The 25,548-nt window shown below is 40.2% G+C and overlaps 3 protein-coding genes across 4 annotated transcripts; 2 read left to right on the top strand and 1 right to left on the bottom strand.

Annotated features, from left to right (window-relative positions):
* Window positions 1–2,819: 2,819 nt before the first annotated feature.
* ca4b (carbonic anhydrase IV b) lies at window positions 2,820–5,946 on the bottom strand. The gene is made up of 8 exons (XM_041046804.1): window positions 5,856–5,946; window positions 5,656–5,700; window positions 5,396–5,560; window positions 4,924–5,069; window positions 4,710–4,802; window positions 3,870–3,936; window positions 3,452–3,615; window positions 2,820–3,088 (listed from the first exon to the last, which is right to left on the bottom strand). Exons 1-8 carry the CDS (start codon window positions 5,944–5,946, stop codon window positions 2,903–2,905), a joined length of 957 nt encoding a protein of 318 aa, XP_040902738.1. The 3' UTR covers window positions 2,820–2,902.
* Window positions 5,947–7,084: 1,138 nt separating this feature from the next.
* On the top strand, window positions 7,085–11,515 carry LOC121187204 (dehydrogenase/reductase SDR family member 11-like). Its single transcript, XM_041046362.1, has 7 exons — window positions 7,085–7,375; window positions 8,990–9,199; window positions 9,406–9,500; window positions 9,975–10,104; window positions 10,936–11,028; window positions 11,125–11,190; window positions 11,306–11,515. Exons 1-7 carry the CDS (start codon window positions 7,244–7,246, stop codon window positions 11,345–11,347), a joined length of 768 nt encoding a protein of 255 aa, XP_040902296.1. The 5' UTR covers window positions 7,085–7,243; the 3' UTR covers window positions 11,348–11,515.
* Window positions 11,516–11,729: 214 nt separating this feature from the next.
* On the top strand, window positions 11,730–25,535 carry zgc:174895 (uncharacterized protein LOC100126024 homolog). Of its 2 annotated transcripts, XM_041046896.1 has the most exons (11): window positions 11,730–11,834; window positions 12,179–12,415; window positions 13,398–13,478; window positions 13,643–13,779; window positions 21,682–21,782; window positions 22,571–22,832; window positions 23,245–23,367; window positions 23,550–23,643; window positions 23,912–24,058; window positions 25,210–25,305; window positions 25,393–25,535. In XM_041046896.1, the coding sequence occupies exons 6-11, from the start codon at window positions 22,680–22,682 to the stop codon at window positions 25,533–25,535; spliced, it is 756 nt and encodes a 251-aa protein (XP_040902830.1). In that variant the 5' UTR covers window positions 11,730–11,834; window positions 12,179–12,415; window positions 13,398–13,478; window positions 13,643–13,779; window positions 21,682–21,782; window positions 22,571–22,679. The 2 variants fall into 2 exon arrangements, with proteins under 2 accessions (XP_040902830.1, XP_040902829.1); XM_041046895.1 differs by lacking the exon at window positions 11,730–11,834 and having other exon boundaries at window positions 12,157–12,415.
* The last annotated feature ends 13 nt before the right edge of the window (window positions 25,536–25,548 follow it).

Genomic DNA, 25,548 nt, shown 5'->3' with positions numbered 1-25,548 from the left:
CACTTGTTGTCAGGGTCTTACCAGTGTGGGTCTTACCAGTGTCTGGAGTCCACAGAAGAAAGAAAACCCAGAAGTGAACGTGATCTTTTTATTAACCCTGTCTGAGCCACGTGGTTAGCACAGGAAAAGCCCTAACAGTCACACACTCACACACACGTATGCGCAAGCACGCAAACTATTCATGCAGGGAAGTGCGTACACATGTACATACATTTATGCATACACCAGCGTGCACACACACACACACACACACGCGCACGCACGCACACACACACACACACACACACGCTGAAACATATGTAGGTGAACATGTTTAAGAGTTATTTGTTGTAAAATGTGTCCCACAATTTTCAGTACATATGTCAGAGCCTTTTATGCATCTTGTTATGTACAACCTTTTAGCCATCAGATAAATGTGGTACAGCTGAAAAGTTTCACAACCTAGAAATACTTAAAGAAACAGTACCTCAGAATTTAACTTAAATTTTAGGAAGTGTACTTAGTTACTTTCTACATCTACAGGCACACAAACACACGCACATACGCACACAGACAAACACACACGCGTTCAGATTCAAAGCCTACGCCCATTAAACCCGGGCAGACTGCACCACTGCTGCCAAGTGTGAGCTCATCCCTTTTAAGGACATAACAGTGCAGTTATGGGTCGACACCTGCTTTTAAAAAAAGAAGTCAGACTCTATAGCAGATAGATATTGATCCAAATAATAATTTATGTGGATGTGTACAAATTATCACACAACAAAATACACTTTACCGGCGCAGCATTGGGGCGTACTTTGACTGAAGTGGCAACACAATGATAAAAGATTAAAGTAGATCAAAGATTAAAGATTTAGCAGACTTATAGATTGGGTGAGCTCATTTTAGAGATGTTGGAGCTGTTAATTGTTTGTAAGCAAAGGGAGTAAGGAATATGTCGTTAAAAGCAGTGCAAGTCAAAAATCTTCTGTATAGATTACAGGAAAAGCTTCATATCTCACTTATATTTCTGAGAACTCATTCACGCCTGCTTGTTTCTGACAAGGTGTGGGTGGGGGATGGTGGTGCGAGGCTCTTCCCTATCCCAGCAGCAAATGTGCAATATGCTTGCAACAACAGAAACTTAGCAAATACAAGAGAGACAGGCCTGTGTCCTCTGTTGTCACGACAACCCAAACCTCAGAGTCACACCAAAAGAAATAAGAGGAAGTGGGGGGATGGGCGGCGTGCACAAACCAAGAAAAGATGTCCTTGTGAGAAAAAAAAGAAGAAAAGACTTGCAGACAGTAATGTAGTAGTTGATTAAAAAAAATAGGTTGCAAATGCAAGACTTGACAAAAAGTTTAATGTTCTGCAAAGCACCAGATAGTAAAAACCATATTCATGTCAAACAACACACACACACACAAATTTTGTATTTTTGAGGCTTTTCTTTTGTGTCTTGTTCAAGAAAATGAGGAATGAACCTCTGCAGCAGGCGAGCATGACTGTGCATCCTGCAGATTATCTCAGCACTGTTGCGCTACAGGCTGTGCTTGCATCAGACGTCTATTCCTGTGCAACATGGGATTATATCCAAAGTGATCTCCTTGGGTACTTAAGGTGATATAGATAGCGTCAGGTTGCCAAAAACAAGCGCAGCATCTAATGACACCAGTGGGTATTATCCTTCCAGGCCACTGCTAAGGACTGATTGAATTATGTTTTACCTATGATGATTGATCTCTTGACAGGAAGTCAGTCTTCTTTTGCTGTGGAAGTATTTTATTTGTTTTTTCAGTCAGTGTCATTAAGTTAAATGGAATATGTTTGAACAGTCATAATTATGGACAGCGCTTAGGAGCTCCGATTCCATGGACTGTATGCCTGCATGTTCTAATACAGTACAAAAAGTCATTGTTCCTGTTGCTGTCACCTCACACGTCAAACCTTCTCATTACATCATGGCTGTGGGTTTGTTAACAAGTCACACAATAAGAGATGAAACTTCCCCATGATTCCTAAAGATAGAAATGAAAAGTCTTAGACTTTTCAGGCATTGAATTCACACGAAGGTACAGTTGCAACTGCAACCTGAGCAACCATTTAGACTTTCCTCGGTGCTGCCACCTAGTGGTTGTTAGTGGAGGTGACACTGACTAAATTCATGAATTTCAAAATAAAACTGATAGTTTTACTATTGTGATTTTAAAGGTGTATCTTCTTTATCATTTATTTGGATCCTCTGACTCTTCCTGGAGTAGACACATACACACACACAAACAGCAACAACAATAAAACACATTTAAGATTACATTTATGAATGAAACAAGAAAAGGCTAAATGAGTCAAAATATAAAAATCAGCAAATAGGTGAAATAACTCTGAGAAAAGCTGATGAGTGAAAACTAAACTATTTTATTTTTTATTTTTTAACAGGACAGCATGAACATGTGTGCCATTATTCAGATGATTAACTGGCCAGAGCCTGAGCTGCGAGAAAAAGAAAAGGGACAGTTCAGAGTTCAGATGTTTTTAGAACAGGAAGGAAACACCTCAGTATCACAAGCAAATGTACTGTGATAACATATCACAAGAGACAGTATAACAATATCAGCAATTAGTCGCCCTACTCTGTAAATTTTCCCTGGTAACTTGGCAATAACATAGTAAAAACAATTGATCAATGCTAAATCTGCAATTTAAATATACAATTAATATTTGATGTACCTTATAGAAAAAAGACAGAAAATGCATATGACACTTTATACATAAACATAGCATCGCAGTGCATACAGTAGATTCCAACATATATAATTTAACCTTTAAATATACAGTACATTATGTTTCTTGGATTTGACCATCATCAGTGGATATAGCAGTATTTACTCATAAAGGCTGAGTTAATTAAACAGAGCTTTTATGCTGTAATGTGCAGGGGTAGTGCATTGGACACAAGCACTGACATGATGAGTGACACAGTGCTAACCAGAGCAACATGGCCTCCAGAATAATACACCTGCCTCCCATTCAAGGGCTGCACTGGTCTGTAGGTTCTGACCATTTGCTTTCCATCAGAAAACCGAAGCTGAGAGAATGCAGCAAGCTGAAACAAAGATGAAATCACAACAAGGACGTAAAAAAAAGTTGTGAAAACTAAAAACTCCTTATGCTTAACATGTGCTGGTACACCTTTGTGCATCAATAACTTACATTACCAAAAATTCAGATATGAAAATCCCCATGAAAATCATCCAGTGTTGGGATATTTTCATGCTTTCAGATTGGCTGAAGGACTGCATGCTGAGAAACTTTTAAATCTGAGTCTACACTGTGAAGTACAGCTGTCAGATATGTTTGTGGAGTGAAGTTTTCCAAAACCCAAACTCTTCAAGTAAAGTACCATCACCTCAGTGTAAGTGTGCTTTCCTCTTCTTTGTAGATGTTGCAGTATTTTAAAAACTATTACCTGTTTCCGGCTGAGAGGAATAGTGTTTTCAAACAGGCTCCAGATGACAGCTTCAGCACAGTCAGGTGTAGTGAGGGAGCCATCATAGCGAAAGTACTTGGTCCTGTTGCTCTGAGGAGGAATGAACATGTCCAGGGACACACCCCTCAGTGTGGTGCTGTTGGCTGGTTTTTATAAAAGATTAACAAGACAATAAATTAAGCAAGAAATCTAATATTAAACTGCAATTTAGTTCAAGGTGACATCTTCATTGTTTATTGTTCTAATCAATTTATTATTAGACTGTGAGAGAAGGTGTTTTATGACACTATGTTATCTCATAACAATTGCACTTTAGCCTGACATTCATTTAGGACATGTCACTGGAAGATAATGAAGCACAATCATCTTCTTTTCCATGTTAGTGGACATGACTTACAGGGTTGTGGGATATGTTTCAGAGCATTTATAAGAGGATCAAGTTTCTTATTTTCAGACACAGACTCCTGAAATGAAAGAATAAAATGTTCAAGTTACTTAGTGAGGTGCAATCACATTTTTGTAAAAATACTGATGATTTGGTTCAAAGAGATAGTTAAATTGTAAAGGGCTTTTCATTGTTGAACTGCTGATTGAAGGAGTGTTCAGTCCCTGGAAGGTTTTAGCTGGTAAACTGATGCATTGTGTGTCCTGACAACAGAGACAGTTCACAGAAACGCTCTGGAACAATAAAGTTTATTGAAGGATTTACATCCTAAACCTTCTGAACTTTTTATGCAATAAAACAGAACATACTGGATGTGGTTTTAAACACTAACCTTGTAAAAGTTTTATTGCTCTCTGTTCTAGAAATGTTTTGAGAATTGCTTTTCCAAAAAATTAATTCAGTTTTTCTCAATTATTACAATATTTAAACAGGCTGTTTAAAGTTACTTGTTAACTGGTGGCTGCAAATTCCATTGACAAAATGGTTTATGGCAGTTGTCCACAAATTCCGTTGTAAGTCCACTGCCTCCATTCAGAAAAACCCCATCTTAGAATTTACTAACTTACTAAGAAATGTACTAATTATTTTTAAATTTAACATATTGACATGATCCTCCATCTTTTCTTCATAAGTGTAAAGTCCTCTGTCCCAAAAGTCTGATGCCAGTTATCAAGTCTAACTGAAGCTTCCAAGATTCAGTGTGCATACCTTTAAATTCCCTTAAATTTATCTTCTTTCTTATATCAACATTTTTTTTTTGGTGGGGGAAATAAGATAATAGAGTAAAATTACCTGAAAGAAAAATCCAAGAACAGCCACACCTGTGCGGTCTCTAGAAGCCTGGGACAAAGACGTGTATTCTTCTTTTACGTGAACAATATGCATCTGTAGGTGGCATAAAATATTATGTTAATGTTACTTTTTTGAGGTTCAGTATTAATTTATCCTTATTTGTTCTGAATACAGAACACACAAAATGGCACAGTTCCATCCCCGTATTTCATACCTCCATTGGAAATTGTTCCCCATCAACCGTGTGCTCAGACCCTGGCCCTCCATCTTTGCCCCAGTGCAGGTGTAATTGAAGTGCCTTGTACGGTGCAGCCAGATTTCCTCCCTTGATCCTTATAGTGGAGGGCAAATCCAGTTGAACTAGAAAACAAACCATCACGGATAGCCCACTGTCAGTGATTATAAATATGGACAGATTCGGCAGACTTTTGCACATTTAATATTTTGGTTGGAGTTATTTGTAGGGCTACAGAACTTTTTTTGTTAGTTATTATTATGTATTTTTGTACTTCTTATAACATATAGGACCATTAACCCGGTGGTTTACAGCTGAGGTAATTGCCTTGTGTTTTACAGCCGGTTTACATTAATCCAGCTGATTCAAACACCTAAGAAGCACGGTGACTTACTGTCTTTTTACCAAATCATCTTTATCAATTAAAACCTCTAAAATCACAGAGACATACCTGTGTGACCATTGTTTATGAGGCGACCATGAAAAGTCTCTTGATAGCCAATGAAATGAAAAGGAGTGAGACGTTCATCTGGTAGTAGTCTCCTCGTAACAATGTTAACAGGAGACTGAGATCTGCTGCTGCAGTGCTGAGAAACCACTCCCCATTTGTCTGGACCTGTGAAGGCAGGAGGATGGAAAAAATACAGTAACTCCACAACTACATATTTACTGCATTTATTTTAACTGTTATTGGCTTGTCTTGAGGTTTACCTGTGCAGGTGTGATTGCATGTAACTTGGGACTGATAGCACCAATCTAGAACATCAGCAGATTATGAGAAAGAACATTGGACAACTCCCAAACTTTTTTCCCATAATGTGAATCATATTTGATATTATTCAACTAAATCACAAACAAAACACCCCAGAATAGAATTTTAATCTATTGTTTTTATTCCTCAGAGAACCTACCTGCCCCCGAGGCAATCCTCATGGAAGATGAAAACAAAAAAAAAACAGGTGCAAGCAGCATTGCAAATGTTCCGAATCTGCCCAAGTCCATTTGCACTGAACGTTTTGGAAGATGATGCCAGAAACAGAGTTCAACCAGCCAGTTATAAGACAGGTGGGCCAACCTTTCAATCCCGCCCACAACGCATGCTTTGGTTTTATGACTCCTGATTTCTGTGACCACTGATACATAGTAAACACTGATATATGATGACTGATACCCTCAAGATAATGAATGGACTCTTATTCACAGAGTTTGACCTGAAAACACACAGCCTGAATGATGCAGTTTAGACAGAAAAATCACAACCAGATTAGATCCTGTAAAATGATTCAGGTGCAAAATGGATTTCATGATTTTATAGGAGGCAGAGTAATCAATCAGTGTAATCAGTAAAAGTATTGTTACTGCTGCTGCTTTTACTACAGGCATACTTAAATACTGATAGGGCATGTATATCTAACTCCTTCATTAATGTTGCTTCAACTGTGTTTTTCTTTTGCATTAAGCATATGCATTTGTGATGTTGCATGGATGGTGGATGAACTGGCAATAGTTGTGTAATTTTCTTATTCTTTTGACAGAGAATGTGATGCTCTGTGTGTCCATTCAACTTGTCAGTCACTGGTTTGATTTCTGTGGTCGTCTGATTGGTTGTCATATGTGTGTATATTTGAAAGTGTTGTGATACGTCCCAGATATCAGATGAAGGCACAGTTGGATCACTGAACCAGCCAATCAAGCGCAGGCCCAGAGGCCCAAGAGGTCAGAGGAGCCCTGGGCCAGAACCTCTGTCTAAAGTGGCTGTTATTATTTCTTGTTTGTAAGTCTTAGAGCTCACTTAAAACAAATCAAACTACCACAAAAAGGCACATAATGATTACAAAGATACACAAAACAAGTACATTACATAAAGAGACACAAAAAGACTCAAAACCACTACAGAGACATCCAAAATGGCAGCAGAGATGGAAAATGACCATAAAGAAACACAAAAAGACCAAAAAGACATAAAATGATTAAAAAGAGCATCCAGGGGTAAAGGAATAAATATTACAGCAGTAAGCGCGACCGTTTGTGAGAGCTTCATATTGCAACAACCTGCAGAGCGAACTACTCCTCTTCAAACTACGCGCTGGTGCGAAATCCTACAGTTCGCCGTTGTCGTGAATGCAGCACAGTGACGTATTGCACTTCGCGGTCGAACCGCCTCCGCCGTGCAGCGTTCATGGTATCCCGAGTGTAGGTGGTCGAGATTGTGGCTGTGCTGCCAAACTCTTTGCAACTCTTCTCGTTATAGCGAGGGTTTTGCATTTTAAAGCAGGTTACCGGTGTGTTGTCGGCCGTGATGGACCGCTGGAGAGGCAGAGTGGCTCTGGTGACCGGAGCCTCGGTCGGGATTGGGGCGGCTATAGCCAAGGAGCTGGTCCGACATGGCATGAAGGTGGTGGGCTGTGCAAGGGACGTCGAAAAAATACAGGTTTGCCTTGAAATAAAAACTTAATTTGTGCACTTTGAGGGATTTAATGAGTAACATTCGATCTTTCGCACAAATCGACAGCTGTAACTCAGCTAAATAAATGTACAAATCAAAGTCTTTTGTCACTGGAAAACCGCAAAGTGAAAATAAGTTTACGTAAAAGTAAGTGTTGCAAGAGTTATTTGCTGCAGCATTAAAGAAACGAAAATGCACTTTTACTCAAGTACTGAACTTATGAAACGATTAGAGGAAAATTAAGCTCCAGTCAGCTCCAGTAAAATGCAGCTTAGACACTAAGAATCTAATCTAATGATAAGATAATATAGCAGTGACATGGGCCCCTTTAGGACCACACTTAAATAACATTTTTAATGGAGACTTTTACTTGCAATGGACTATCTTTACAGTGTGGTAATAGTATTTCTACTTAACGATCTGGATACTCCTTCCACTGTTCTTTGGAGGCCGCAAAAACAAATGAAATACTGATAGTTGTCCTTTTTTTTTTGTCTCATGACCACTGGTTAAATCATGAGGAACCAAACCAAAAAAGTGACCTCTTTGGATTTCCTGTATCTCATGTGTCAAACTTGTGACAAGTTATTTACTTGTCATAATGACTAAGGTATTTTTTTCTACTGATAAGCCACACTTAACCCAACACTTAATTCAGGGTTTGATGCAGTGTTTTACAGCAGACATGGGCCACCTTGCCTGAAACAAAGGCCACCTCCACTGACGTCATAAAATTTTAATGAAATAAAACATTAACCTTTGAAAGCAAAGAGGCAGGGATGATATTCTACACAGAAAATGCCATAAATTGAATGAATGTGGCCATTGTTCTGGCTCTTTTTCTAACTAAAGAGATCAAGAGATGATGTGCATCAATACCTGAGTGGCTTACCACCTCAGGTGTATGATTTCCTGGGATTTATCCTGTATTAAAAGCAGCAGAGTCAACCCAGGAGTTCCTGACGTCAAAAGTTTACTGTCATAAAATATTTCATATTCCTTTTAAATGTCTGGAGAAAAAGCAATAATTAGTTTATCTCCCAGATCAAGAACTCTAAAGAGACGGATTAAAATGACTCCCCCGCTTATCCAGATGTGTAAATACTCAGCACTGTATTGCACAAAACTTTCTTTAGATTTTGTGCAAAGGCTTTCCCTAATCTACAGATTTACAGTATTTTTGTTCATGTCAAAATAAAACCCCTGAATGGAAATGCAAGGTGGGGTGGCTTTTGTGAACAAATGAATATAACTTTGTTTAACCTGTTTAGAGCAGAGCTGTGATGTTTAGTCAATTAATCAATAAGTTGAGTGTCTGAAAAATAATTGGGGACTATTTTGATAATCAAGTAATTGTTTAGAATTGTTCATTCATAAAATGCTTTTAAAATGCTGCTTTCAGCCTCTGAAATATGAAGAATTTCGCTTTTCTTTGTTTTATCTTTGTGAACTGATTATCTTTGGATTATAAACTGTTATTCAGACAAAGCAAGACTTCTAAAGTCGTCTCCTTGAACTCAGAGATTAATTGACAGTGGACCCACTTCACAAAGTTGATAATAAAACTGATTGTCTGACATCCTTTTCGTTTTGTTTCAGAAACTGGCTGCTGAGTGTCAAGCTGCAAGCCACAGTGGTGTTTTGCTGCCTCTCAAGTGTGATTTGAACAGTGAGGAGGAGATTCTGTCAATGTTCTCTGTTATCAAAGCGCAGCACAAAGGTGTGGACGTGTGCATCAACAATGCTGGCCTGGCTAATCCAGAGTCGCTGTTAAATGGCAAAACCAGTGGCTGGAAGAACATGCTGGATGTAAGAACTTAGTGTTTTTATTTTAGAAATTAAACGTAATGCATATGGTTAAGGCTTCAGTTCACCAGGTACATCCAGAGAAAACAAATCACACACAATAAGAACATAGAGCAAATTGGTCAAGATAATCTTAAGGCCGTTATCTGAAAGTTATTAATGCAACACTTTTTTCTTAACTTCTGTCTTTTCTGCTTGGTGTCTTGCAGGTGAACGTTCTTGCATTGTCTATATGCACACGTGAAGCATATCAGTCAATGAAAGAAAGAAATGTTGACGATGGGCACATCATAAACATAAACAGGTACCGTTTAGTTTACTGATGATGTACGATGATGGTTGTGCTTGTGAAGTTCCGTTGTTTTTAATATTCAGAGCCCACAATTAGTTTACAAAAAGTGCTGTTGTGGTCTGTTGGCATTGTTGTTACTCATTGATCTGCCATTTATTTTCTCAATTAATCATTTTGTTAATCAAGAATCCAAAACCTACTTTTTCTAGTGTGCACTTTGATGTTAATGTTAGAAGTTTATATTTTTTGTTGCACCATGGGTTTGAGAGTAATGCAGTTTCAATCCTCTGTATGTGCTGTACATATGGCAGAATTGACAATAAAGCAGTCTATGACTTTTGATATTCAGTTAACTATCAAATAAGATAAATGAAAGCTGCAAATCCTGTCAGTCCAGGTGCTAGATTGAAGAAATGTTGGACATTTACTGTAGGTGAATGCGGGTGCTGACCTGGTTTCCTACAACTCATACTTCTTCTGTTGCAGCATGAGTGGACATCGTGTCATTCCCAGTGCTGATGTGCATTTCTACAGCGCCACCAAGTACGCTGTGACGGCCCTGACCGAGGGCCTGAGACAGGAGCTGCGTGAAGCAAACACCCACATCAGAGCCACAGTAAGGCCTCATCACTGCCTGTCTACATTAAAAAAAACAACTCTGCATTGTGCTCTGTTAAACAATTCACATGTCTAAAGCCAAGCTGAACCTCAAATCTACCACAAACCTTCACCAGCTCCATTAACACCATTATTAAGCAAGTGATTAGTGCTATTATAAGGCGGGGAGAGTTTATCTGTGTGATACCTTTCAACATTAAGGCAATTCAAAGTCCTGTCCAGGACATTTTCGTTGACTTAAGGCTGGTGTGTCAGATGTGAATCACACCCTCAAACAATTAACTGTTTATCAAAGTAGTTCTTGACAAATTTTCTGTCTATCGCTTAATCTAGTAATTGCTGCAGTTATACGTTATTCTTTTTGAAGAGTAGCTTAATAACTGCAGTTTTCAGAGCCTGTGGCCTGAGACCACAAACATGTCCAATACTTGAAGAAGATCTGATGCTATGCAGTTAAGAATATTTTTGAAAAAGCCTGTGGGGAGAATGTCACGGCAACAGATGTTGCACAATTTTCTCCAAGGTTTCATAGTTGATGGGATCAAAGTGTCATGCTAACTGAATTGGTTTTGAGTGGATGTAATACAGGGCCGATACTGATATGGAGGAACTAATAGCTTAATTTTCTGTATTTCGTCAGTAAAGCATGAGTCATATTCAAGATTAGCTTTTTACCACGTGCTTTCAGCTTTTCAACACTTTTATACATTCTGACCAGCGTAGCATTTCTCTGTGGTGCTTTTCTCTTGCTAGATACTACCTTTACCAAATGGCATCAACAGTTGTTTTAGAACTGAAATTCACAGAGTTTGCTTCCTTCTTTTTGCAGTGTATTTCTCCTGGTGTAGTGGAGACAGAATTTGCTCTGCGCCTCCACAAAGACAATCCAGATAAAGCTGCTGCTTCATATTCAAGATTCAAGGTAAAAATATTATATTATCCCCAAAGTATTGTTGATCTAAATACTATAATAATAAATGCATGTATCCATATTATTTCACTTTTACTTCTCTTGTAGCCTTTGACAGCAATAGATGTTGCTGATGCTGTTACATATGTCCTCAGTGCCCCTCCCCACGTGCAGGTATGAATGCAGTGCTTTTTATAGTGACTCATCACACAAGACCTTTGCTCTTTTGCTGTTAAAATATCAGTAATTTCCACATAATGAGATAACCTCCATGTATCCCTTCTTCCAGATTGGAGACATTCAGATGCGACCTGTGGAACAGGTGTCGTAGTGTAGCGCCGTGTGACAGCTGATTTTATGGACTGACTCATTCTCCATCTCACTGGTTTATGACATTTGTGAAACTAATTACTTTATCTAATCATAGAATAAATTTGGTCTTAAAGTTCATGCTGAAATATTGCACTTCCAGAATAAAATGTCTGATCTGAAGATTAAATTTGTTGCTCTTCAGCTTTATTATTGCACAGAAGATAGTCTGACTTGTAGCCAGGTCGTAAACACATAAAACACGGGGGTGCGCCGATGACAATAAACAACAATGGTCAATAACGTACATGCAAATCAACCATAAAAATACATAAATATGAAGAATTATTAAGACAATATATTTTTAAAACATCACCAAAATTTTATTAGTAAAATATCTGGAAAAAAAAGTCAAACAAAAATTAAATCTTGGAAATGTTGTGGAGGACAAGGGCGGGAGGGTGCTGAAGAAGAGTCCTGGGATGATCACATGAAGAGGGAGGTCAGAGGTGAGCCACTGATTTCCTGTCCCAGAGGAATTAATGAACTGTTACTATACTCACTATTTACTTGTAGTGACTCATCACATGTAAGAGAAATGTCAATGTTTTGGGAAGCTGAGTTAGAAGTGTATGCAGCTGAGAATCAAATGAGATTAAATTAGAGTAAGCAAGTGATTTAGTTAAACTCCTTCACTGTATTTTAACTGTGGTGAAAGCATGTGAAACTGTCCCAGTTAAATGTAATTAACAGGAGTGGTCAAATCACACAGAAACTGTCCTTTGATGTCCACTAGATGTCACTGAAATAGCTCTGATAAATTTCAATATGTGAAGTGTTCTCTGTGTTTCAGATCCTGAACCTCATTTATTTACCATGAAGAGTACCTGTAACATTGACACCAACATGGAGGCTCTGGATGGTCCGTAAATTCACCCAAAGTCCTGAGAGTGACGCACAAGATGGTTATTGATGCTTTGAAGTGTGCAAAGGCAGCGGATGCACAAAGGCGTGGGACCTTTCCTGAGGAGCTGGAGAGGAGCAGAGACCATGAGAAAATGGCATCCGTCAGTGACATTGTGTTAACAGGGTAACACACCTGGATACACATTTACATGCTGAAGACACTGTTGGTTAATGCTGCTGTGAGGCATAAAGCCTCACGCAGCAGCTAGCATGGCTGAAAACTCGTTTCTATTCATATTTTAGATTGTCCTCACAAATGTTTTCAAAAATGTACTGGTTGTGACAGAAAGGGACAAATGTATTGACATTATGCACCATTTGCAGCATAAAGAAGACCTACTTTCATCTCTCTCTGTGCTTCTGCCTGTAGAGAGCTGCCAGGGAAGTTCCTGCTCAGAGGAAAGCCAAGGATAGCTAGGCACTGCCAACTGTCAACCACCACCCACTGTCTTTCAGATGTTAATGAACGCCTATTTACACAGAGTCTACATTTGTATACATATACAAATGTTGGTAAAGCGCTTCGCTCAGTGTTTTTGGCCACACGCACTGAACATTGTGAAGAATCTCCTCTTGTGCCAGGCTGCAGCACCTCACACCCAAACAGAAAATGTGTGTCAGAGAAATGGGGGTAGTCTCAGCCATGGTCAACGGCCAAAATTAAAATACGATTACTGGGCTTCTGTTGAGGCAGAGAAAGACGTGTTGCTGTCCCATATTCAGGGGACAGAGGGGTGACCAGACCCCCCCACCCCCCCATCTTTTTTTTTTTTCAGAGTCAGAAGGTGAAAGGAGGTTTGCTTGTTAGTGTTAGGGATGAATTAGTAAGCGCTTTCAGGCCCCGGTCCCTGGACCAGAGGCAGTGGTCCAGTCAATCAAACAACCGAAAAATAACCACAATAAGACACGAAACGCTCACAAAGAGAGTTCATTTAAATCTTTAATCAAATGCTTTTTATTGTATGTTTTGTTGCTATGAAACATTTGTAGGCCTGCTTTCTATGCAACATACTTTCTACAGACGACGTGCTCTATATAATCTATATAGTCAAATTGGAGAGCCGGGATTGTCTGTATTTGATGAGCTGTCTTGCTTCTAATTTCAGAAACAAGGGTTGCTTTAAGCAGAGGCAGAACACGCACTTCCTCATCCATCAGTGCCACAGGAGCCGATTTAACCGCTGCAGGTTAGTTTTCCTCAATCAATAAATTCTCTTCTGTGTTGGCGAATATAATGGATTATTGGATTCTTCATCTAATAGGATGCCACAGAGCGTAAGTCCTCTCATTACCACGTCCTCCTTTATACCACGGATCATGTATTCCTTTGTGTGTTTTTCTGCCTGACCAGAACAGTCACCCCACTCTCCGATATTCAAAGCCATCGCCGCTGTAACGAGCTGGGGTCAAAACCCTAACACGCACCCTGCCCGGTAGGCATCCAGGCAGTACACTGGGGAGGAGGTACCAGCCACACCCATCACCCAGGTTTGAGAAATCTTACATTTTCAGTATAATTTCATTTTTTAACTGCGTTTTTTTTTCATTGGTAGAAGGTAACTAAATATATTTACTCAAGCGCTGTAGAGTTTTGAGGAACTCGTACTTTACTTGAGTCTTTAGATTTTATGCTACTTGCTGCATTTCAGAGGGAAATATTGTACTTTTTACTCCACACCAGTTATTTTTGGCTTCCTGTCACTAGCAGTTTCACTAAAGAACGTTTCCCCTCTAAACTCTGATTCACAAACATCAGCAAAGACATAAGAAAAGTCTGAAAAATGAATACAAATTTGTGTATCAGAACTTTGTTTTTTTTATTAATTGCTCTCCCATTAATCATCTTAAGGCCCCTCAGATCTATCTTGCGACCCTTTGAGGGGGTCTGATCCTCGGTTTGAAACCACTGGACTACACTAGCCAGATTAAACTGGTTGCACCTCAAGCAGCTACAGCAGTAAAATGTGATGTCACCTCTGTAAGGCCTTCCCCAGAATGGCTGTAACAAAGCTGGAAGCTGTTGTCTAAAATATGACTGTATGTTGTAGCACTAATATTTTCCTTAATTGGAATAAAGGAGCCAAAACCAATATATATGTCCATATACTTTTGGACACATACTTTATACCTAATATTTAGATAATATTTAGAAGCCTACAGAGGTGAAATTACCCCATAATTCTCAGGAAAAGAAGCAAAGATTAGCAGAATGTCTGGAAACAGAGACATTTTTTGTTGTAAAAATGTCTTTTTCTTCTTTCTTCTCTCAGTCAGATCTGTTAATAATCTCACGACCCTTTAAATTTATTTCACGACCCCTTGGTGGAGGTCCCATCACCGCAACAGCTGGTTCAAAGGGAATAGAAAGCTTTTGCTTGCCAACGTGGTTATGTGAAACCGAGACCCCAACGAGAAGAGAAATTTGAACTTAGTTTTAAGTAGAAATATCTTGCAACTCCCATTCATTGTTAATTCTCCCCTTTTACCCTAATTGCTCTTGATTGTTGTGTTAAATACAACTGTATTAAGATCGTGTGAATTTACTGATATATTTACACATTTCATGAACAATTCTGTGAACATGAAATTATTGTGGACATTTCTCAGTTCTCCACTTGTAATAAACTATTAAGCTGTGTGTGTGTGTGTGTGTGTGTGTGTGTGTGTGTGTGTGTGTGTGTGTGTGTGTGTGTGTGTGTGTGTGTGTGTGTGTGTGTGTGTGTGTGAAATTCCTTCCACTTTTTATTTCCTGTGAGAAATGGTTTTATCACACATCCCAACTCTGAGAGTCCCTTTGCCATTGCAGCTTATGATTGTGTCTGAATGCCAAGCTCCTTTGAATGTTTGGGTGTCTTCCAAAAAATCTGTGAACTTGAGCTGTAGAATGAAAGTCTCTATTGTTCCATCATCCCCACTGTTTGCAAGACTTAGGATATAATCTGATGTCTGTGGTAGATCTGCGAATCTTTCCTCAAAATGCTGAAATGCATTTTATGTGTGTCTGTTTTGTACATCTCACCCTTTCAGACTCATCCAGATAAATTCATCTTATGCGAGCATGTGAGAATCAGCTGACCTGCAGGATTTCAGCCTCTGCACTGGGTGTTACAACCCTCATTGGTGAGAGGTGAAAGTATAATGTGCAAAGTGAGCACCTAATCTGTGGGTAGAATGTGACCCCGCATTAAACCACCTAGGCAGGGGGCAGCTATAAGACCAAAGTCCTCAGTCCCCTAGAACAAAAGAACACAGTACATAAACTTTCAGCGTTTTCTTGGCATAGTTTCTGTGAACAGTATGGAAAGAAAGGTTCACAAAAAATTGAGGCTATGTGTTAAGCCTCTGAGTTTTGGATTTGCAATGTTGATTAAATAATTCCAGCTGAGATAACAGGGCATGTGCACACAAAATAATTTTTAGATGATATCTAGAAGTTCTGTGTATCATAGCGAACTCCCATATCTTATTTCAACGTGTGATTTCAGATGTCTACAAAGATGTTTAGAGAAACAGTTCAACATTTTGGGAGAAACGCTTATTTGCCTTCATGTTGGGAGTTAGATGATAAAATGAATACTACTCTCATGCCTGAATTCTAAATATGAAGCTACCACTAGCTTAAAGACTGGAAACAGGGGGAAACAGCTAGGCTGGCTTTGTCCTAAAGACCCAAAACGACCTATCAGCACATCTAAAGCTCATTCATCAACACATCAGATCTCTTTTGTGTAGTTCATGCAAAACTCAAAGTGGAAAAATCAATGTGTTTCATTTTGTGTGGTAACTTCATGTTTTAGTGCACAGGTTTGAAAGGAGCATCGATCTTCTAACACTCGGCAAGAAAACGAATAACCGTATTTCCCAAATAATAAATGGAGGCACGGTGAGATGCATTCATAATCATTTGGAAACTTTATTATAGACATACAGAATAAAGTATTACAAAACATGATTCTCACTTTACAATCGAATAAGATTTCTGTCCATTTTTGTGATTTAAACGCTGAACCAAAGAAGATTTACTGTAAATATTTTTAATGTATTAAGTCATCAAGAAGCAGGTTTATCTGATTGACAGGGACTAGCCTAGCCAGTTGCCTTGTTTTTTGAAGCCTATCCTGCTATGCTTGCACATGGCTCATTGTTGTCTGACAGACAGTGCTGCTTTCCTCCTCTTCTTCCTGGTGAATTGTGCTTTTGCTCTCTCAATAGATAACTGAATGGGGCTCATGACAGGAGCAGCTGAGGTGGTCACGCAGGGCTTTTCAGATCTCTGCAGGCTGAGCTCATCAGCTGTGGTGGCTTTGGATGGCGTGGTTGTAAATGTCATTGGTGCATGTTCAGTTTGTTCAGCGACAGAAACTCTGTCGCTGAGGGCAGCAGGCGCGGCTTTCTTTCTTGGTTTTCTCTGCTGTCTGATTGTCTGCCTGTGTCGTTTTGTGCTGACAGTAGGGGCGGCTGTTGTAAAAATCCTCCATTCACTGTGAGTTTCTAGCGTTTTCGTAGACCTACTATTTGCAGTAGTGGTTGCAGGGCTGTTCAGTGCACTGCTTGTGTCTGGAGTTGTGAAAAGAGGGAGTGGATTTTCAGAGATGTTGTGATAAAGCAGATTTTTACTTAAAAGAGGCAAAGCTGTTTTCCTCCTTCTCAGTCTTCTCTCTTTTGATCTTTGCCTTTTCAAAACACTAAAGGAAGAGTTCAGAGATGCAACGTGGATGGCTGTTTTCCCTCCATGAATGTCTGGCCTGTGAGAGACGTGCTGCTCTGTGGTAGGGACCGGTGTTATGGTGGGAGCCCCGTTGAGAGGGATCATTTTCAGATTGTCCACAGAGGAATTTTCGTGGGCAGCAGCCACAATGGGAGAGGCTGAGCTGACTTTCTTCCTTTTTTTCCTCCCCTCTCTGTCTCCTCTCTCCTTTGACCTGTTCCTTTTGACTTTGGGGATTACAATGGGGGTACTGGCAGTGCTGACGACCGGTCGCTTTTCAGTGTGGCTCTCTAAGCTTTGTTGCTCCGGCTGTGCCGTTGGGGTTATGGTAATGATGGTGGGGACAGAAGCGCCACTTAAGTGGTCTGCTGTGTTTGTTACAAGCTCCTCAGAAGAAGGAAGAGAAACTTTCTTGCTCTTCTTTCTCCTTCCCTTTCTTAGCCCTCTGTTTTTTACCTTATTTGGAATAACAGTTTTTGTGCTTGTTGATTCAGAAAGAGTGATTTCGTCTGTCAGTGCATCAGTGTCGGACTCTGCTGGACTCTTCTGGACTATCGTAGATGACGTAATGGAAACAGTCTCCTTATCCCTCACTGGTTCATCTTTCATGACTTCATTTGAGGGCTCTTCTTTTCCTCCGAGCTCATATTCATTGTCACCAACTCTGTTTGTGTTTCTACTTGACTGGTCGTGTTTGTGTGACTCACTGATGAAGTTACTCAGGACGATGACTTCCCCTGCTTTGCTGCCAGAAGGTGAAACTGCAGCTCCTTCCTCTGTTTTAACACCTGTCTCTTCTTTCAGCTTTCTCTTCCTCCCCTTTCCTTTTCCTTTTTGCTTTTTGGTGGTTTTCTTCTTCTTTCCCGTGTTCTTCCTCTTCTTCTTCTCTGAGCTTTGCGTCTCACCTTTGTCAGAGTCGGTGGTGGAGCTTTGAGAGGTGGAGACAGTAGCGAGGACCTTGATGAAGTCCTCGGCGGCGGTGACAACGTTTGTGAGCGAAGGCTCTTCAGGGCCTGACACGGTAGACTGAGTTGTACTCTCCGGTTTCTCTTCTTCCTCGTTTTTCTTGGAACCTTTCCTCTTGGGTGGAGCCACCGTCAGCTCATCGATGACATCAATACCACCAAAGTCATACGGGACCGCTTCTTTCAGCACAGCAATGGGGAACTTCTCGTATCGTTTACACCTATGAGAGAGCGAATCAGAGGTTTTGTGTGGCGATTTCAAAGAGTAATACAGGTCAGTATGCTGCAAAGCTATTTCAAAGTTTAACTCCAGAGTCCCCTGATACTTACAGGCCATACCAGTGCCTCTCTGCACACTGTTCTTCATAGGCAAACTCAAAACAAGGAACACCAATAACATTGAAGAATGCCTGACCAACAACCCTGGAAGATGTGTCGTTGACTTTCCTCAAACAGTCTTTCAACCTGCAGAGAGTGATAGAGAAAACAAGGATTCAGTCTCAATTCACGAATCATTCAAATGTAGAGGGAGAGAAGGTGATGCAGTTTGACCCGTAAAAGTAGAGTAATTCCAAAAGATGTCCAAAACGTATGATTCTTTTACGAATATATATCCTCGTGCAGTCATTCTATTGAAATTCAAAAAGTAATACTGTATGCAATTATATATATGTATATGTATATTCCGCAAAAGATATCACAGGTGATTCAACAAATTCTAGCAACTGCCCAATAAACAGTGAAGTCCAGTGAGGAAAGAAAATGAGGAAACAATATTATTACATTATTATAAGTATTAAAAAAAAAGAGAGAGAGCTTTTACTCACGTATTGTCACAGTCGCAATGACAGATGGAGTGCCACTTGAAATTAGTGTAGCCATAATTTGAGGAAAAGGCGTGTATGACATGAGGGCAGTGGTCATGAGTCCGGCAGCAGCTGTCGGTCTCCGCAAAGTCTCCTGCGCAGAGGAGGTGCCCGTTATTAAACCGGGTAAATACTTGGCACGCACAAAAATTATTAACTTAATTTGTTTAAAAATACAGAGATCATATAACCTACCCAACTGGTTATAGTGATCAGCCATGTTACCGGCTCCACACCACAGGGTCCCAGGGTAAGTAAAGCCTCTCTTGGATCTTTTCAAACCCTTGTTCTGCAGCGCGGAGTTATCACTGTCATTTCCTTTCACCCTGCCGTTGCGCTCGTTCCTCTCTTTAAACTCCCGGCACATCAGTTTGGCTTCACTTACGCGCGCAAAACGCGTCTCCAGCTGCCGCCCGGCTCTCTGTTCTTTCAGCCCCAACCTGCACTCATGCATGAACGATTTCACCTGCATCTGGTTCACTATGACAGAGCAGTCCACGAGCTTCCCGGAGGGACTGACGACGGAGCGCACCACCTCGGCTCCGTCTGACACCTGGTAAAGGAAATTCTCCCCCACGGCTGACATTTTTGCGCACAAGGTGCCATTGAGCATGGAGAACATCTCTTTGCTTTCCTTCTCTGTGTCCAAAGCGTGGCTCAGAAAGTCGCCCTTGACGAAGTTTCTGTCCAGATAAGACAAAAAGACAAAGAAAACCGACCACATGATGCGGCGAGTGGCACATTCAGCACCACGCGTAACGGAGACAGCTCCTCGTGGTTTTCTGGCGCTCTCGAGCAAACCTCCCACTTTTAAGGCGAAGCCCAAGTGGTGTGATTATTAATACGATAAATGGCAACGCTGGGAGGAGTCAGGCGAATTAACCTCTTTAGATTTCCACCGTGGGTAGAGTATCTTTATCTATTACACGGAGCGCCAAAGCGCACTCAGAGTAAAGATTACCCACCAGCATATTACCTCAGTGAATTAAAACCTACAGAAGGACGGGAGAGGGTCAATTTGTGGGTGTGTAGCGCGTGAACCTCCAGCACCTTCCACTGCAGTGAGAGATGACCGCAAGTTACCTCCCAACCCCCCCTAGAAAGTGGAGATTTACTTTGGGAACACGCATGGAGGAGGTTCTAGTTTGCCCCGCTTTCCATGGTAACAGGCATGGGGTGATTGTACCAACCCAGGAGATTGGACATCTTTCAGAAGCCACAAAACAGGCACTGAATTGGTGATGACCTAAATCACAATGTAGGGACAAAACTCTTTCATTGTGGAATGTGGAGAAAGGTTGGCGCTGTCGCACGCGAACCTCACTCACTGACCGACTGAAAAGGCCTCAGCAGCCCACGAGACTGAGGCTGATACTAAAGTGATGGTCGGATTCAAACAAAGCTCATTAAAATAATGGAGGGATCAAGTGACTGCTTGGCATCTAGGTACCCTGAGTGCTTGGCACGGGCTATCTAGCAGCCGGGTTAGTCCAAAATTAGTGCTTGAAGTTGCGTCTAGGTGCTGTTGCCATGTTTTTTTTTTACCCTCTGCATCTGTTTTTGGTGTGTGTTATTAAAAATATTATTTGCATTATGGCTTTCATCATGGTAAAATGTGACATAAAACCTTTTATAAAACAATTTTATAATTATGTATTTAATATATCACACCGATCAAATACTAATGCCCTATGAGTCAAGTTGTTCCAATTAGGCTTTTTCCCTTACTGAATACTGAGTACTGAATATATATGCCTATTAAACAAAAGCATGATCCTATATCATATCTTTGATCTCACCCAAATAGAAGCAAAAGATCTTTGGTCCCACAGGTGAGACGTGATATTAAATGTACAATACACCGAGGTGTGTGAGCTGTCTAGGACAAGTGGAGAATGAGCCCTGTTTTCTTTAGCACTGTACATACTACTGCATCATGATTTAAGGGTGTCAATTTTCCATTAAATGTCTTTTCAAAACCCTGAAATATTCTGGTGTACAGATGATCAAAATCTGAAAATATTGTTCAGGTTTCATGTGTTTATGTTTTCATAACTCTGTCTTAAAAGCCTGGACAACAAGGCAAATTGACTATTAGTATTTTTACCCTGATTTCTTCACTTTTATATAGTTTTGTATTGTTTTGTTTTGCTATTGACATCGTCATTTAGGTAGATTTTTTGGATCTGGCCCACAGTACAGTATATATGTGGTGTCATGCACACCGGGCATGGTATGCATGACACAATAATGTATCAGCAGCTACATCAGCTCAGTGAGGAAACATGTTTTGTGCGTTGAAGTACTGTAGGTCAGTGTCTGATCAATACCTGATCTATGTGGGCTTATGTATGACTTATTTTGACAAATTATCATTATCGAAATCACATTTGAGTTTAAAAAATGATGCACAGTTCTGCATCTGAGAACAAGTGACTGTTCCCCGGAGAAAAGAAAAACCTCTGTCAGGTTGGGTTTCTAATCAGCCCAGTGTTTTGTCACATGGCTGGTCTTACATGGAGCTCTAGAGGCGGAGATCCAACCTACTCAAAGCACTGAAATCGGATTGTTGGAAGGCGGAGAGAAATGATGTAAAATCACCAGAGGCAACATTCGACCAGATCTTGAGTGAGGAGGAAAAAAACATTTTTTCACATGAATTAAAGTGCTCAGTGGAGGAGGGATTTAGAGAAGAAAAAAAAAAAGAAAAAGAAAATAATCCTGCTGTTCACCAGGAAATATCTGGAGTCAACTAACACTACACAGTGAAGCAGAAAGGTGATACTTAATGAAATATGTATTGTATTCATTCCTGCTTGCTAAGACGCCTTTTATTTACTGTCATCCACAGACAGGCCAGCAGCTGCAGAACAGCGCCCCCAGGATGAGCTGAGGAGTCGGTGTCCTTCCATGAGCTGATGCGTTTGCAAAGTGCAAAAATGATTCTTGCAAGTCAGTGAATGCAGTTACCTCTTCAATATGTAAATGCTGTTAATCTATATGAAATATGCTACAATGGGCAACACTTAAAGCAGTTATATTTAAGTCATTTTTAAAGCACCACTATGTTCACTATATTACATTGTAAATGTTGTATGTATGCAAATAATATACAAATGTGTAAAAGGCAGTATGTGAGCATTCCAGTGTAACGTGTACTGTTAGTTCACTGGGTTTAAGATACACATAAGTCAAAGCTGTGGGAAAGTACAGTCACTGTTGACAGAAAGGCGAACACCCAGTCTTGAGCTCTCTCAGCTTGAACTCTGTTGCACAAAACTGGGGTGAAATTTCAGATATCCGTTTATTTAATGACAGAAGATTGTGGATTTTGTGTCTCCTGCAGTGAACACGATCCCAGCCTGAGCTTATCTAGACACCAATCCCCTGGTAACTGTAAACATCTGAAGGCAAATGCCTGAAGACAGCAGCTCTGAGCAGCATTTAGAATAACAACCTGAGGCATGGAGGATAGAAAATATTAACATTTTTATTGGATCTTTAGTCATACTTCATTCAGTCCTGTGTTCAGGTGGTAGGGTCAGAATTCGAGGTAAGCAACATGATGCATGGATCCATCCTGCCTTGTATCAACGGTTCAGGCTGATGGTGGTGGTGTAATATTGTGGGGGATATTTTCTTGGTGCATTTTGGGGTCCTTAGTATGAATACCAATTGTTTAAATGCCACAGGCTACCTGAGTATTGTTGCTGACCATGTCCATTCCTTTATGACCACAGTGTACCCATCTTCTGATGACTGCCCATCTTCTGATAACGCACCATGCCACAAAGCTGAAATCATCTCAAACTGGTGTCTTGAACATGACAGTAAGCACACTGTACTCAAATGGCCTCGACAGTCACCAGGTCTCAATCCAATAGAGCACCTTTGGGATGTGGTGGAACGGGAGATTCCCATCATGGATGTGCAGCTGATGAATCTGCAGCAGCTGCGGGGGTCCAACCCAGTACTAGCAAAGTGTACCTAATAAAGTGGCCGGTGAGTGTATGTGGGTATTTTCATGTGCAAATCATATATTTGTATAGTAAATTTATGTACTTTTACTGTGCACACAAAGCAGCATTTCAGCAGCATATCACACACGACCATAAAACAAAGAAATGGAAAAAAAAAAATCTAAATTTCTGCACACTTATCTCTTTTGCAGCAAACCTTTCAGTCACAGTAACTGACACTGGTCATCAAATTATTACCTGACTTCATTTTGAATGAAAAATCCAGCAGGCTGACTGCAGGGAGAATAAATGACTAAGTTCAGTGTTAGTAACAGCCCCTTCCCACCCAGCATTCACCCCACTGGAATCTGATATGGGCAGCTCTCTCATTCACAGTTCAGTTCATTCACCCCGGTTACTCCTTCCAACAGCTCAGACAAGTGTTGTTTTTTCAGATGGACGTGTTGGCCGTGCCTACGGACAGGCATAAAGGATGGTACCTTTCTTTGATGGCTCCCAACACAAAAGGACCAACATTTGCCTGGCTGGATCCATCCAGACTCTACTGCAACTCCCAGGTATGATGAGAAAAAGGATTATATGTAGTTACTCAGAAGACTGTTGAGCTGTTGACACTGTTTCTGCTGTCTTAGCGCTCACTGAGCACAGCTCATTCATAACTGCAGAAATGCACATGTAGTGTGTATCATACATGCAGACTTTGCATTTTGTGCATTTACTCTCTTTGCACTGGATTCAGGCTCTTGCAGACTGTGTCAAAGATCTTCTCAGTCCATTCCACAGTGACACCATTGACCTGGTTGCTGGGATAGATGCAATGGGTTTCATTCTTGGTAAGAAAACAAACCAATTCATTCTAAGAAGGAAAATAAATAGTAGTTTCAGAGACACCAGTCACATGTGCTGTCTTGTACTAATTTTATTTTGAGAGGCAGCTCAGGAAACCTAACCCCTCTGGCAAAGATACTAAATTTAGATTTTCGGCTCCTCTGCACGCTGCCTTGTGGCAAAAGACATGACAATGTGTGAAAGCATTCTTCCTGGAGTTCAGAGATATCATTCTGTCAGTGTGCATGAATATTTTTGATGTATGTTTTCCAGGGGCATCTGTTGCCACCACTCTTGGAAAAGGTTTCCTGGCTGTCCGTAAAGCAGGACACCTGTGCGTCGCAACGCAAAGTCAAAACTACACCGACTACACAGGCAGAGAAAAGACATTGGAAGTAAGACTGGATGCCCTAAAGCCAGGTTAATCATGCTTTGCTTTTTACCCTGTTACCATGTCATATATTTCTCTTGAGCGGATGAATGTTTACCCAGCTGGTAACGTTTGGACACCTCAGGGTCAAGAGCTAGGCTGAAAAACCACATTTGATTTCAGTTGTTAGGGTGTCTTTGTGAGGGCTGACAAGTGCACCACCAAGTTCAGTCTAATGTTATTTGTTAGTTTTTGTAAATATTCAGTCTTTTAATTAGATTATTTCCATGCAGTGCCATGCACAATAATATAAAAAATAAGAAGAAGAATCTAACTACTTAAATTGAAGATTTGAAGAGGATTTTGAACATGTGATGATGTAAATATTACTAAAATGATGAATAATTGACACTAAAGTGGCACTTATGTTAGGAATTGCTAAAATCAGCCTAACCCTGAGCAATCTATTGCCCAAATGATTTATGGCTCAGGTTTCATTTAAGTTTATGTTCATTCATTCCCTGTCACACAGCACCCCCCAGTGTTAGTTGAAGCAAATGAATAAATGAACTGTGTGTACTATTTGTGAATTGAAGATCCAGTAGATGTTGCTCTAGGATTCAGTCTTTTTTGGTGAAGTATCTTTGGTATCAGATATTGTGAAGGCCAATTTGCTGTTAAACTCTCTTTTAATCATTTTTTTACACACCAAAGATTCAAGATCATCTTAGTCCAGTCCATAGACTGATATTCTGTGTCCTGCTGTCTTCTTTCTGTAAACAGTTTTTGGAAGATTATCATTAGAGAGAAGTTTTCTTTTGTTAATTAACCACAGCATCAAATCTTGCTTTTGTTTTACAGTTAGAACCAGTCCACAGATGTAGTATTAGTGTTAATTTTTTAAGGAAACCTCAGATTTATCTGGCAAAACTTTACAGGGGCCTCACCCCTGTACTGGGAACCACCAGACTAAATTACATAGCTACATATAAAGTAGTTAAAACTATCTCCACCTCGAGCAGCTGTTTAAATTCTGTTTAATTTGTTTCATCATTTGCATCCTTTAAAAAAAAAAAAGTTGCACCCTTTCAAATACTTCACATTGCTTGCCATGTGAACACTTAAGTTAAAAAAAATATTTAAATACAAAAATGCCCAACAGATATAAGGAAAGTATTGTTGACATCTCTCTGTCCTGCAGGTGTGAGAGTGTTGTTAGTGGACCAATGGATAGAGACCGGAGGCACAATGAAGGCTGCCATCCAGCTGGTAGAGAGGCTGGGAGCCACTGTTGTGGGTCAGTCAACATGTTAACAATATTATTAAGCCATAATTTAATGAACCTCAACACTTAAATGTAAATATCTCACTCTGTTTCCCGTAGGTGTAGCTGCTGTGGCCATTGAAAACACTGCAGGAGGAAAGTGGATTAAAGAAAATTACAAATTCTCTCACTGCATCCCAGAGGAGCTGCAGAGCCAAATTGATCGGAAGTATCTCGATTCTTTCAAAAGCTTTAACAGCTGAACAAGTAAACAGA

The sequence above is a fragment of the Toxotes jaculatrix genome, chromosome 9 (genome assembly GCF_017976425.1).
Source record: "Toxotes jaculatrix isolate fToxJac2 chromosome 9, fToxJac2.pri, whole genome shotgun sequence".
In the NCBI taxonomy this organism is placed as follows: Eukaryota; Metazoa; Chordata; class Actinopteri; family Toxotidae; genus Toxotes; species Toxotes jaculatrix.
This window is presented reverse-complemented; position numbering and strand designations above follow the sequence as displayed.

Coding starts and splice junctions, on each gene's coding strand:
- LOC121187204 (XM_041046362.1), top strand. CDS start 7,244: ATGGACCGCTGGAGAGGCAGAGTGGCTCTGGTGACCGGAGCCTCGGTC. Junction 7,376..8,989: donor GGGACGTCGAAAAAATACAG/GTTTGCCTTGAA, acceptor GTTTTGTTTCAG/AAACTGGCTGCTGAGTGTCA. Junction 9,200..9,405: donor GCTGGAAGAACATGCTGGAT/GTAAGAACTTAG, acceptor GGTGTCTTGCAG/GTGAACGTTCTTGCATTGTC.
- ca4b (XM_041046804.1), bottom strand. CDS start 5,946: ATGGACTTGGGCAGATTCGGAACATTTGCAATGCTGCTTGCACCTGTT. Junction 4,803..4,923: donor GGGAACAATTTCCAATGGAG/GTATGAAATACG, acceptor TGCCACCTACAG/ATGCATATTGTTCACGTAAA. Junction 3,089..3,451: donor TTCCTCTCAGCCGGAAACAG/GTAATAGTTTTT, acceptor TCTTTGTTTCAG/CTTGCTGCATTCTCTCAGCT.
- zgc:174895 (XM_041046896.1), top strand. CDS start 22,680: ATGGCCTCGACAGTCACCAGGTCTCAATCCAATAGAGCACCTTTGGGA. Junction 22,833..23,244: donor TGTACCTAATAAAGTGGCCG/GTGAGTGTATGT, acceptor TTGTTTTTTCAG/ATGGACGTGTTGGCCGTGCC. Junction 23,368..23,549: donor GACTCTACTGCAACTCCCAG/GTATGATGAGAA, acceptor CACTGGATTCAG/GCTCTTGCAGACTGTGTCAA.